At 39.7% G+C, this 13,849-nt stretch overlaps 1 protein-coding gene across 1 annotated transcript in view; it reads right to left on the reverse strand.

Annotated features, from left to right (window-relative positions):
• LOC133979751 (phosphatidylethanolamine-binding protein 4) overlaps positions 1-13,849 on the reverse strand; it is a 56,219-nt gene continuing 42,370 nt past the window's right edge. Inside the window, exons 4-6 of the mRNA XM_062418345.1 lie at positions 7,443-7,488; positions 7,085-7,201; positions 1-175 (exon numbers count right to left, since the gene is read on the reverse strand). Of these exons, the coding sequence (XP_062274329.1) occupies positions 84-175; positions 7,085-7,201; positions 7,443-7,488 (255 nt within the window). The 3' untranslated portion in view covers positions 1-83. The remainder of the gene's footprint in view (positions 176-7,084; positions 7,202-7,442; positions 7,489-13,849) is intronic.

Consider the following 13,849-nt stretch of genomic DNA (forward strand, 5'->3'; position numbering starts at 1 on the left):
TTCATAGTAAGTGGAAAAACATAATATATTATTGTATTGAAAGATTCTTCTTCCAAGACATCTCTTTGGTATCTGAGCATCCTTCAGTCTTTGTAGTTTTGGGTGAGAAACTGCAGAGTGGCCACAGGTGCTCCCAGATGGAACCTTTTGATGAAGGCCTGTAGATCCCATTTACCTGTGACAGCAGGATGACACAAACACATATATTTATTTTATTTTTCCAGACATTTGAGGGGGACAAGTACTGAAAACCAGGGTTCATTTTCAATCTGATACAAGCTTGTTGTGCAGATGGATCAAAATAATATAAAGCACCTTAACTTAACATGTCTATTAGACAAAAAGTATTTTATCCTAATGATATCCTGCTTAAATTGAGTACAGTCTTAGTTCAATGTCTATTACATTACAAGAGCATTTCTCATGACCGCTCAGTCCATGTTTAAAGGATCTGAGGCCTAACTGAGCAGCACATGGCTCTGGGACGTGAGTCACTGAGAACAGCACTGCTGAAAATAAAACATGTTGCTGTAATGATGGAGGTGGGAACGCAAGGACGTATTGGCAAGAAGATATGATTCAATCGCCTGGACTGTTTTTTTTTCTTCCCTCCCCTTTTAAACAAACACCAGACGGCCATCCGGCTGGTATGACAATATCACTTCTTAGATTTTGACAACCGCTGAATCCCTGCAGTTTCCCCTCCGTTTATGAAAAAAAAAAGAAAAAAAAAAAGACAAATTCGTAATTATTATTCCAAGGCAACAAAACCCTGCATGCTTTAAACTTGCACACTTCAACAGATTCTGGAGAGACTTAAATATCTGTCTGCCTGCATCTTCACATGTTTGGGTGTACGTAAGATAATGTCTTGCTCCCTAATCCAGGGAATCGCTGACATTCTGGTATTTCCGTGTGGAGTAATTACATTAACAGCTGCTCAAGTATAGCGTAGGAAAAATAATCTTTTGAAAAGAAAGCCAACTATTGAAAGGGCCCAAATCTGTTGAGAGAATGGTCTCACAGTTAGAGGTCGAGTCTGACTCTGCCTGGATAGAAACATTACTGCTTTTGACCTCTCGCTGCAGCTGCTTTACAGGCCTTTGCTGTGGCTGTTTTCACCATCAGGGAGCCACAGTTTGTATCCTCCGGCATCACTGACGAGATCTGGGAGGAGCGTTACACTCTCACTCACCTCCCAACAATGCAGAAACAAATAAGAAGGTTCATTTACATTTCAGACTTACCTAAAAGACTTGTCTTATTCAAAGCTATCAGACCTTTTCCAGAATAAAAATTGTTTTTCAGACAACAGCCATCAAATTTTAAAGCAGATTTCTTTTAACTTTCTGTGTTCATCTTTATAGAAATCAAAAGTTTAAAACAAAAAATGACAGTATTACGAAATTATTACCCAACTATTTTCAGCTCATACACCCTTCATGTTCCTCCCTACATGTTTAGCTTATGAGACTGACACCACTGTGTGTCTGGGTTTGCCATGAGGTCAGGTCAGGTTCTGAGCTCAGCTGGGGAGGATGATGAATAATAACTGGAAGATGAGCAGATGAGTACCTGAATCTGCCCTGGTCCTCTCTGTGAATGAGTAATGCCTGCAGAAAGTGCTCCAATAATCAAGCGAGGGCAACAGAGTCAAGTGACCTGTCTGTATGATAGGGCTTGGCCCCGTTGGCCCCTCTGGCCTGTGCTTCAGTGGGGGATAATGCACCGCCTCTGCAGATCCTCAAACTCCCCTGCATTACCAGAATAAGGTCCCTCATCCCTTTAGAGGTAGCACTTTAAAGAAAGCTTCAGTGTGAGGTAGGTGCACAACACATTTTTCACTGAATAGTGGGAAATAGTTAACAAGTCATGTGACAGATTTGGTTTTTATGACAGTCACATGCAAAAAGTTCAACTTTATTTTTTTCCTTTCGTACGGAGAACCTGCCACAATGTTAGGCAACATTTCCTCTAACAGAAAATGTCACACTGAAGATCATCTTATTGTAGAATGACGATCAAACGGTGAGTCAAAATGAGGCACTGCTTGTAAGGCTTTACACACATAATCCCATCTAAAGCTGTGCAATCATTGGGCGCAGTCCAAAAAGAGGCAAATTCACAATATCTAGTGGTATCACGCTGGCTGGTACCCTGCAAATGCCTAGACTTACAAGTGACCTTAAAATAGGCTGGGTGCGGAGACGTGTTTCCGCTTCTCCCATCTGCCTGCTCATGGAAAGGACAGATAGTGTGGGACCTGAGGGCGATGTTTAAGTCTTCCTGCCTCCTTTTTTGTTTCCACCTTGCCTCTCTGTCTGGGTATGGCAGGGAGATCAGGACTGCTGTGAGGTGACACAGAACTGCTACATTTAGTGGTGTGGGCGGTGTCCCTGCTAAACCTCTTATAGTGTCTCAAAAATACTCAAAACCAAGCGATCCTGTTCATTGCAGTAAAGTAAGAGAAGCCATGTCAGGGTAACAGCTGCACTGAGCTTTTCACATAATATTCATAGTAACAGTAATGCAATCTTAAATTCTCTTTGTGGCCTTTAAAAGTGAGGGGTAAGTCAGGGAACAGTGGCCTTGGAGCAGAGATGTGCCTTGCGCAAAAAAGGCTTCAGCAGCAGATACTTGCTGTGTTGGAACCTGGGCTGAGGAATGGTGTCACGTTTGGCTGCCGATCTCAGCTCACTGCCTGCTGTTAATATAGCAGCCTACATTGTTTCCAACTGTTGTCACCTTGCTGGGGACTCCATATTCAGTCACATGTTGAAGATATTTGGTTAATATTCTTTACCTTTAAAATGCATACAATTCTTTTGTCATGCACCATGCTTTACTCACCAAATGTTTTTGTCATGAATGAATGGCAATGGTACGCTGGAGAAGAGTTGTGTGATGTGTTTTAATGTTGATGGTCTTGTATTGAAGCTCACACTAAATTGCACCTCGCTGCATAATATATTGTCATATTTATCACCTGTTACATTATGTATTTGTATTGTTTAGCTCGTTTGCAGTGGTTGTCCTAGTCAATTAGAAAAAACAGAATGTTTTGTGAATAGAGGAAGCATGCACTCATTAAGGGTTATAACTAGGGCTTCATCTATCAATTATATTAATTATCTATGAATTTGCAATTTGATTAGTCAACTCTATTTCAACTTGAACAGCAACTAATTATTATTTTCATTATCAATTAATCTGTTTCAATCAGATTATTTGCTTGATTAATTGGTTAAGAATTTGGCCATTAAAGACTAAAGAGAATACAGTGGAAAAATGCAATGCCATCACAATTTACTGAAGTCCAAGGAAACATCATCAAATTCCAAGTTTCCTCGTAGGAGTTATGACGCCCACTATGAGCCACAATGTCCCTGGTCTGAGTCCGGCCCAGGACCTTTCTTGCATCTCTCTCTTCCATGTTTCTGTTATCCACCTATCTATTAAAACCCCAAACATTTCTTGTTTTATTAGGGTTAGATTTTTAAACTAAAGATTTTTAGTTCATAATCACATAAGAGAAAGCTAATCATCACAACTGAGATGCTGGAATTCAGGGATATTTGACAATTATGCTTGAAAAATGATTTAAAGGATTCACTGATTATCAAAATAGTTGCTGGTTATGTGTTTATTACAGACTAATTGACTAATTGACTAATTGACTGATTGACGAACCATTTTGGCTCCACTTTGATTATTGATGCCGGTGGTAAATTCTAATACAATTAAGCTCAGTAAGTGGAGTTGAAGAAAAATTTAGAAAACTTTACCCCAAATCTGACTAGACTGTTAAAGAGAAAGAGAGAGAGAGAGAGAGAGAGAGAGAGAGAGAGAGGGAGAGAGGGAGAGAAAGAGAAGAGAGAGAGAGAGAGAGAGAGAGAGAGAGAGAGAGAGAGAGAGAGAGAGAGAGAGAGAGAGAGAGAGAGAGAGAGAGAGGGAGAGAGAGAGAGAGAGAGAGAGAGAGAGAGAGAGAGAGAGAGAGAGAGAGAGAGAGAGAGAGAGAGAGAGAGAGACCAGCCAAAATTTTAAACGTCAAAGTGTTCCTTTAAGTCAGCCGACTCCTGGCTGAAAGTCAGGCCTTCTGTAGCAACCAAATCCTGGCTCTCTTGACTCAAAGCAGCTCTGATTAATGGTAGAGGCTGTGGGTGGGTGGTAGACATGGATCTGCCCATTACCACACTGCAACATTGCAAATGGCTTCAATTACTGTGGAGTGTGCTGAGCTGGCAGTAGGGACTCTAGGAAGCAAGATGAGCAACGTGCACCATCCAGCAGCTAACTCCACTGTGATCCATTCATTCACGCAGCGTGATCATCATGTTCATCCTCTCCTCTGTAATTTAACACAAAAATACAGGAGAATTTGGACAAGAATAATGACTTTGATCAATTTTTCATTTTCAACTTTTACTCTAATCTTCAGCCAGTATTTCAGATGCTGCTCTTCATGCGTTGGCCACATTACTGTTTCGGACCATTCCACAGTATCTGTTTGGGTCCCAGTGAGGAGACAGAGAGATGGATGTGTGAACTGTAAATGTGCAAACTACTGTATAAGCTGAAAGAACACTAGACGTTCACTCTAAAGGCCTCAGTGTTTCCCTCCCCGGCACTGTAACACTGTTTGCCTTGACAAACTGACTCGCCGGCACAAAACAGTAGCAGGACATATTGAGGACTTGCCAAGTGGCTGACAAGTATCACGAGGGCCTGTGTGCCCACGCCTGCCCCCCACCCTGGCACGGGGGCAGCCTACAGTCAGGGACAGCGTTCCTGAGCCAGAGCGATGGGGATTCCCTATGATCACGCCCCTGTGCCCGGTGCCAAGAGCGCAGCCCCCCTGTAGCTCCTTGTGTAACAAACCAGCTGTCTCCATCAGTTCACTGACCCACATTCATAACCTTAACACAGGAGGCACAGCAGACTCCCACGGTTCCTCACAACAGCCCTGCTCCACCTCTCATTGTTCACCCCCTTTATTACTTAAGTGATGGTCAGAGATGAAAGAAAAAAGATAACAAATTTGCGATAAAATTGAGTCAATGACTGTCCTACTGGAAGTGGAAAACGATCATTAGGAGTCTCCCACCCACGACTAAATGCTCTCCCTTTGCAAATCACATCAATTAATGTCATGGGCTATGAAAAATGCTCTCTGTGTCACACCACATGGAGGGAGGACAGACGCTAATAAGTGAACATACTTAACGGAGGAGGTGGGGAGACATGGGATTCCCTCCGTTCCTCTTGTCAATGCAGGAATACCATGCTCATGGCCAAGTGGATGCCGGTAATAATACAGCAGGTACACCACTGAATTCAGATGAGCAAATAATTGCTGTAAAATCAAACATTTTTCTATTAATAAACCATGACTAGGCGTCCATCCTTAATATGTCACGCACTACATATTTCCATTACCCATTTTACTAAAGCAGTTATCCTCTCCAGAATTGACCCATCCGATGAAACATTTGATTATCTGAAAGTGAATTTCTTAATTTCATTTCCCTTGAATAGAAAGAACAGTTTGCCGGAGAGAGGAAGTGCTACAGCGGGAGTTAAACTCATCCAGTAGATTAAGGATGGGTGGATCCACTCAGTTCAATCGCTTCATAATGTGGGGGCAACTATTGGAGCTGGTAGCAGAAAATGAGTCTGCTCCAGTTTACTTCACACAAAAAATATAAAAATATTCTAAATAGCAGGCTATTATTCACGCTATTATTTCTCTTCAGCGTAACTACCTTTGACACAATGAATACCTTAACAATGTGATAAGTGTTCATCTCAACCTCCCCAAATGTGAGTTTGGATACACAAAATACAAAAAAAGTACATCTCTTTTGACATTTCCTTTTCCAGAGGTTTCAACATCAAACAGACCTCAGCCTAATGTGCCTGGATTGTTTGCTGACACAGCCGTCAAAACTTCAAACAGCACAGACTGGCAGCTCCACTCATTCACGGCTGCATTGCTTGAAGTCTCAAAACGCCCTGATCCCCCCCTCAAATCACCGGCTGTGACCCGAGTAGAGCAGACAGTCAGACACGCCTCCTGTGAGGTATTGTACATCCATGTGCAGTTGCCCACCTTCCCAGAGACTTCAGGGGGGAGGAAAAGTAAAGAAAACCTGAAGTATACAAAACAATAACTCTGCACACTGCAAGACAAACAAGCAAAGTCGTCTTTTCAGAGACACGCAACGAAAATGACTAACTAATGATCTTAGCAGTGGTTTAAAATTTAACACATTTAAAAACTAAATATGTTCATGTGTATCTGCTGATGAGGCTTTCAGATTCGGTGGAGGTTAACGAGATGTGGTCAGCAAGGCTCGTGCAGGTGTGCGTGGGTGCCAACAATACTTGTCGTGACCCTCCAGGCATTAACACTGCAACAGACTCACTCACTAACCTCATTAACATTCCCTTTGTTAAGTTCAAGCACTTAGAGAAAACAGTCTTCCTAAAGCAACTTGAAATGCTACAATTAAACGCTCATGATTTTTTTCTGCATTATGTGCATTGACATCTGTCTGGACCAAACACAGCCACAGACTGAAACCTGGGGTTAAAACTGGTTAGATAGTGTTGACAGGAAGTGCTGTGGAACATAATATCACTAACAATATCAGCTTAAATAGTGCAACTGATGCATTTGTTATCACCTAATATGGTTACATTTCATCCCAAATATGAGATTAAGCCCACTCATTTTACAGTGTTGTAAAATAACGCAAAATGTCAGGGAATAGAATAATCTATTAGTGCATGCTTACAAAAATACCTGTAGTAGCCTGTAAAGGTAACTGCAGGGATTTCATACATATGCAGTTCCTAAAACACAAAACCTAAAGCCACAAAAATTACAGTTTAAACATATAATGTGGTTAATTTGAGAGGAAATGTTTGGGCCTTGAGTTTCAAACCTTTGGTTAATCTTTCTATTGCTGATTCAACAACAAACTGCTGGCAGCTGTGTTGATCAGCGTTGGTATATGATAGATGATACCACAGAGGCCAGCAGTGTTGTGAACTCAAGGTGCTGGTGAGTGCTGGTCATTACCACGGACTGACTTCTCCTGCTCCGTGAGTGACACTGCTGTGTCTGGCGGCTGCTTAAACAACATGAACTGGTAGCGGTGAAAACCGGACTTCTGTGGTGGAGTTGGAGGATGATAGTCTGCAGGGATAAACAAAGAATCAGAGTCAGGAGAGCTAAGATTGATGAATGAAGCCACATGGCAAAAAATGCTAAATGCATAATTATCATGCCACCCGTGTTTGATGTCCCAGTCTTTTTCATTGCACAAGGTTTCTAAACATAAGTGGCTCAAGATCCCCTTCATACATCTGGATTTTACAATAAACAAATAGAAGCTGTATATCCAAAAAATGAATGGTCAGCTGAAAACCCTACTTACCAGTGAGGGTTGTCCCATGCATATGTCCTTTCTTGAGTGTACTTCCCTGTTAATTCAGACACAGTCAGTGAGGAAAAACATTCAGGAGATGAACTTTTAGACTACAGCTGACATATCTACAATGCAATATAATCCATTTTTAAGACCAAACCTCTGTTAAAGGTCGCTTATCTGGTCACTACTCCCTTAGTTCTGTGTTCCCAGAGCCAAATACTGTATTCTGCGCTTCCTTAGCTCATTTAATGCCAATGCCAATTTTGTTCAGAGGCAGTTTTGTTAGTCAAACCTGATAAATTGCTAAATTTTGACTAAATTATATTTCATCATAGGAAAGGATTGTATCTTGCATAGATCTGATAGACATCAACATTTAGATGATAATTGGGGAAAAAAAACATCACTTATCACTAGTAATTTAAAAAAGTCAACTACCACAAGTTCACATTAAAATGTTTAAATATGTCTAATTAAAAATATGAATGATCTGTGATATTACTATCAAATGACAGCTTCCAAGCAAATTAAACCAGTTAGTGGTTTTCCAGGTAGCAATTTCCCATATTATTAATTGTATATTAACTTCTTGTTGCCTAGAAACAGACATCATGTAACCCGATGTGCAGTGAAGTTATTTTTCAGTATTTTCTACTGTATATTTGTCAGGTTAAACTCCCTCATCCCCAGGAAGTACACAGTCAGGCACTTCACACTGCAAATTGCACACAGGAATGTTTATTTAATAGACTTGGCTGCTTACTGCAAGACGGCTGCATCCTTGAGTGGGTGGAAAAGGGCTAAATATGTTGTCTGTGAAATGGCCCAAAACCCACTTGAGGTAAGCATGGAAGTCCCCATCATAGGCATCAAATATCTGGTCCCAGCACCTATTTCTGCCCTGTTTCTCCACACACAGGCTCCCCCCGCAGGGTGACAAAGGTACTGTGTTACTAGACAGCACGAAAGGACAATAGACATGCAGGACAAGGAGCATTTTCTCTCCTCTCCTTCAGCAGAGTTTTCAGTTCAGTAGATAATGGAGACCAATAGATTACACATTATAGTAGGATTGAAACACTGAAGCTGCATTTCTATTGTATGTAGACCAACTCAGCAACAATTGTTTTTTGTAGATTTGATTAGTTACACATCTTGGGGAAAATGCATAAACCGTTTGCATCCAACAATTATGATGTGCACCAAAGGAAAAGGAGATTGGAGGACCAATCAGATGAAGACTTTGTTTATGAAAAAACTTCACCTGTCACTTGGCAGGTGATGAAATTATGTTTGGAGCTATCTATTGTTCATATTGATAATTTAATGTCACAAACAAAACAAAAATATGTCTTAATGATTGAGATGCATAACTGTGCAATGATTCATTCATATTAGCATATATACATTTATTCTATATTCTTTGTGTACAAAAATGTAGCAGTAGTGAAGCATGTGTTCCTTATTGTGCATCATTTTATCTATAATCCTGTAACTGCTGTTTTGGAGGTTAAGCAGTAAGTATTAGAGTGCACAGCACCAGTGTTTACACAGGCTGATAAAATTCAGAAGATTAGTTTCAACTGTGAGTATCTTCATCTGCTGATCAGTGAGAAAAAAAGCTTTATTTAGAAATAGCAAGAGTCCTGCAGCCTGCAGGATCCAAACCCATTGCCATAGCAACAGGTAGTCAACATTTGAGCGTGCAACATTTTCCCACATTTTAATGCTCGGCTCTCGCTCACTCTCCATGGCACCCTATGCCCTTTTAATTTCATTACAATACATCGAGTAAAAACAACAGCAAATGAAGGCAATATTGAAATTCAGCCAAATAATAAAAGATGAGTCAAAATTCATACAAACATATATAAATAATAAAAATAAGGTAATAATAATAATAATGATCTTTTCCAGAGCAGACTTTATAGCCGTGAGGTCACTGACCCCTGATGTTCAACAGGGAGTGACGACTTGCTTACAGTAATCTACAGGACAGTCTCACATGGTGGGCGGCCTCCCTCAGGACCCTGCTGTGGGGGCGGGGCACAAAGTGAAAAGTTCTCACCACTAAATGATTGACAGCCACTTGCTGCGTTAACTGTATTTATTAACAACAATTTAAGCTTATAATATGGTCTTTAATAGGTGTTACTTCATTTTTGTAATACTTATTTTTATTTAATTAGGTATACATATGTATGCAGGTGTACATGTACAAAAATTCTAATAATGATTAAGTTCTATGGTTACATTTGTGGACAAAAATACATCTCAAAGGGGAAATGTACTGAAAATTAAAATGATGACTCAAATTATTAAAACACCACTTGACAGGTTGGAATTCATTGCAGTTTGCCCTAATTAAATTCACCTAATGCTTCTCAATCCAGTTGAATGATTTTCTTGTTAACCCCACCCGTGCAAAATCTCAATGATGATGTCATATATCAGGGATGTAATATGATTATTAGACTCACACAATGTCTGTTATACCCACCAATGAGCTGGTGAACATGCGTCCACATAAGTCTCTAATTTAAGTAATTTCAACTAGTTTTGTGATATTTTAATTTTATATTTTAGTATTTAAGATAGATGTGCTTGTTTGCACCACAGCGTTTTTCATATAGTAAATCTATTACAGCTTTGTAAGGGGGAATCAAAAGCCCCATTGTGCATTGATGAAGTTAATCTTAGATCAATGATATCCTCAGTGAGGATGATGCGCTGAGCCCAGGGTTAGAAAAGTTAAAAGCACTGAGACTTGACACACCATAAACTGTAAAGCTACCCAATACAAACAAATACAATATATATATGTATTATACTTAAACATTTAGCACGGGTATCATGTCTGTTGACAATAGCTACAGCTACAAAATATGGTAAACATAATGAGAAAAGCATAAAATAGTTTTAAAGGTAACATACTAGATAAAATGTGATTTACTGAACATGTAGTTCAGGATTTGGAGGAAAATCTGGTGTAAGGAAGTGTGTTGGGCCCTTGTTCTAATGAAACGTCTTCAAATGTGTACACTGAGAATAAACAGCGTACCTCTTTTGCAGTACAACATCTATGCTGACCAACTACATACAGTTATATTTTTGGAAAATCTGTGCTGGCCTCAAGCTGCAGATAAAAGTTACATTTGCAGAGGCAGATGTCAGAGAAAACAGTAGTATCGACTATTGTATCTGTACAGTATGTTTACTCAGAATCCAAATGTGGAACATGCAGTTAATTTGTGTTAATTCCCAAGTTGTCTCTATTAGCAATGTGTTTAAATTGGAAGCACTTTAATATAAAACATATTAAAATGTGTATCTTTATCACAAAAACCCAGAGTAATCACAGCTACTGTGTCAGTGCTTCAACCTCTGGATATTTGCAAATTGTGTCATTTCAACAGCAGAAAGATGAATATGATTCGACATGGCTTCATTATCTATGCATGTACCAATGAACATATTACCAGAGTTGCTTTATAATTTCATATGTAGACATAATTACAATTTTAAATTTAGTTGGCCATGAGTTTTCAAACACTCATTGAGCTAAATGCATACAATAACACATAATTAAGAATACATATAGCATATTTAGCTTACACTATGACAATATGACACCCTCAACAACATTTGTACAAAATGCACAAATTATTTGTGCTCTACCAGCCTTTTTGTGTGATAGACATAAAAGTATCTTACATGCAAACACTTGTACAGAATTCTACGGCATGGAGGAAATGACACATCACAATATCACAAGATTTTACAACTGAGAAGCAAAAGCTTAGTACTTTAAATAGTTGATTCAGAAGCATGCAAGCCATAATTGCAATTTATCCATTAGGTTAAAAGATTTCTGAATAAGTGGAACATGTAACAGCATGTACATTTGGTGGTCATCAGACAGTACTGAAAGAAGTAATCTTTAATCTATGGTTACCATAAAGTTACAGTCTATTTAATCTCCTTTGTTGAGGGACAATTTCCTTTGTTGCTGCAACAAAACAAGAACACTGTGTGAGATATATTACCTGGATTGAGTTCATGTAATATATTCCAGATTTATTTTGTCAACCAAAATGTGACAACGTTTCCTTGCAGCCTCACACTAGGGGAATACCCGTTCTTGTTGCTGTGATAGTGAATCATACACTAAGCAGTGTGGGAGAGGCAGAAACTGACACAGATGTAAAAACTAAAAGCATCATAATGGCAGTTTATTATTATTATTTTGACTCTGATGCATACAGGTGTTTAAATATTTAAATATATAATGTCATTTTTAAGAGATCATTATTTTTGATAAAATACATCAAGAAACAGTGAGCAGCAAACAACAGAGGGAGAGAAGTTATGGCACCTGGTGGATCTTTGTCCTACGTCACCTTGTATATGAAATGAAAACATGAATCCAATCAATATGATCAGAAAATCTTTCAGTGCCAGATTTTTTGTTGGTTGATTGTAGTTCAAACTAACTGTGACAGTGAGTGTATTTCAATGTAATGAATAACACTGCTGACCCTTTCCAAAGGTCTAGTGATATATTTGTGGCAGCAGGGGGGGCAGTGAGTAGGGACAACTCCTGGGTTGAAGAGAGGACACAACAGAAACATGTGCCCTGCTGAATGGTCCACAAGACAGGACCTACAAGCTGTTGTACAGCTGACCCTGACCTTTGACCTACATGTGGGAGACAACTGTGGAAAACAGCGTTGTTGTTTTCAATACCAAAATTAACATTAGAAGAATTTATACGTTAAATATATCAACAAATACTTGCCCCAAATGTAAAAGGAACTATTTCAACTGTAGATTTCATCACTGGAATATTTTTCTCTGCTCAATTTTAATGTGAGAGCCTGTTTCCACTGAAGAAATCAGACCTAAATAACCTGAATCCAGCTGTGGTGTGACCGATAATTCATACTGCCTCTCCCTGTTGTTCATCCTGTCCCAGCTTGCCTTCATGTTTAAAAGACTGCATTTCACACTCTGACTCAGAAAAAAGACTAAAGGATCCCGAACAACCTACACGTTATGAGCAATGAATAATTCTGAAAATCTGGAAAAAGCTATGCAGCAGAGCTTTTTTTGTGGGTCACGTAATAGCCTGACACTCCAACCAACAATATTCAGCGCAACAACTTGGGCTCTCTGTTCCAACTGAGCACATCCTATGCTGCTCCAGATCAACTCATTTATCAGAATCCACATAATGATCCATGTTTTCCTCTAGAGTTAGTTCAGAGTTGATACCACCTCTACAGCCATCAGGACATTATTGATAATGATCATTGATGATACTGATGCACCTGTGGTGGGTCTAAAAGGTAAACCTGCTAAACATTGTACACGTTTAATATAATACAAGTGCTATTAGGAGCAGATGAGCGGTGTGTTTGTATAATGTGTCTATATAACTTCTGCTAGGAATCCTCTGACAAGAGCCAATAGGTAGGAGTTCGTGAGGAGGTGGTGGGTGGGTGCAGGGGTGCGGTTTCACCAGGAATACCCACTTGCCCAAAAACCCTTCTCCTTCTCTGTGTGGGTGAGTGCTTCCCTTTGTCAGCAAGAGTTACTCATGCACCTCCTTGTATATCCACCACTTCCCTCCCCCTCCCTAGCACACCCTGTAAACCCACACCTACGACAATCAGCACCCACGTCCTTCTAATGCAGTTCTGAGAGCATCATTCTCCCTTTTACTTGCAGTCAGGCTAACAGACGGGGAGAGAGAGCATGACAGATGGTGTTCACAGCTCTATTTCTGAGGCTGGACTTGTACCGCCACAGCCACCCATCCTCCCTCCCCCCCCTGCCTATTCTACTAAAGCCAAGTGTTTATGACTGCCTCCTCATCTTCGCCTCACTAATCAGCCCATTCATTTGGAGGGTTATTGTGAATTAAAAATCTGTCTCACAAGGAGCCTCACCGTTTACAGGTTAAGCACTTTTTTTTTTTTTTACCCCAAAGTGATAGAGAGAATCATGTCACTGCTCATCTGGGAGGCTTCATAATCTTGATAAAGTTTTCATGGAATGTCTGTTGGTAGCAATCAAATTTCTTGTTTTCTAATAACATTATCAATAGAAGATTTCCTTTTTTAGTCAAACAATATAATTTGCCAGTTCTACATTTAAAATTACCAAGTCACCAGACGCTTTTAAGTGAAAAGATCACTTGACTTTTGGATTCAATAACCTCACCTGCTTCAATTTACTGACAAATGATTTAGTAATGTTATACCAACACCATCTATCCATAAATCTATCAATCCACTTTCATATCCCGTTCAGGGTTTAATGGGGCTGGGGCTTATCCTTGTAATCACTGAGCGAGGTGGTATATAATCTAGATACTGCACTTTATCACAAGGCATATCATTTGGATACTA

The sequence above is a fragment of the Scomber scombrus genome, chromosome 4 (genome assembly GCF_963691925.1).
Source record: "Scomber scombrus chromosome 4, fScoSco1.1, whole genome shotgun sequence".
In the NCBI taxonomy this organism is placed as follows: Eukaryota; Metazoa; Chordata; class Actinopteri; order Scombriformes; family Scombridae; genus Scomber; species Scomber scombrus.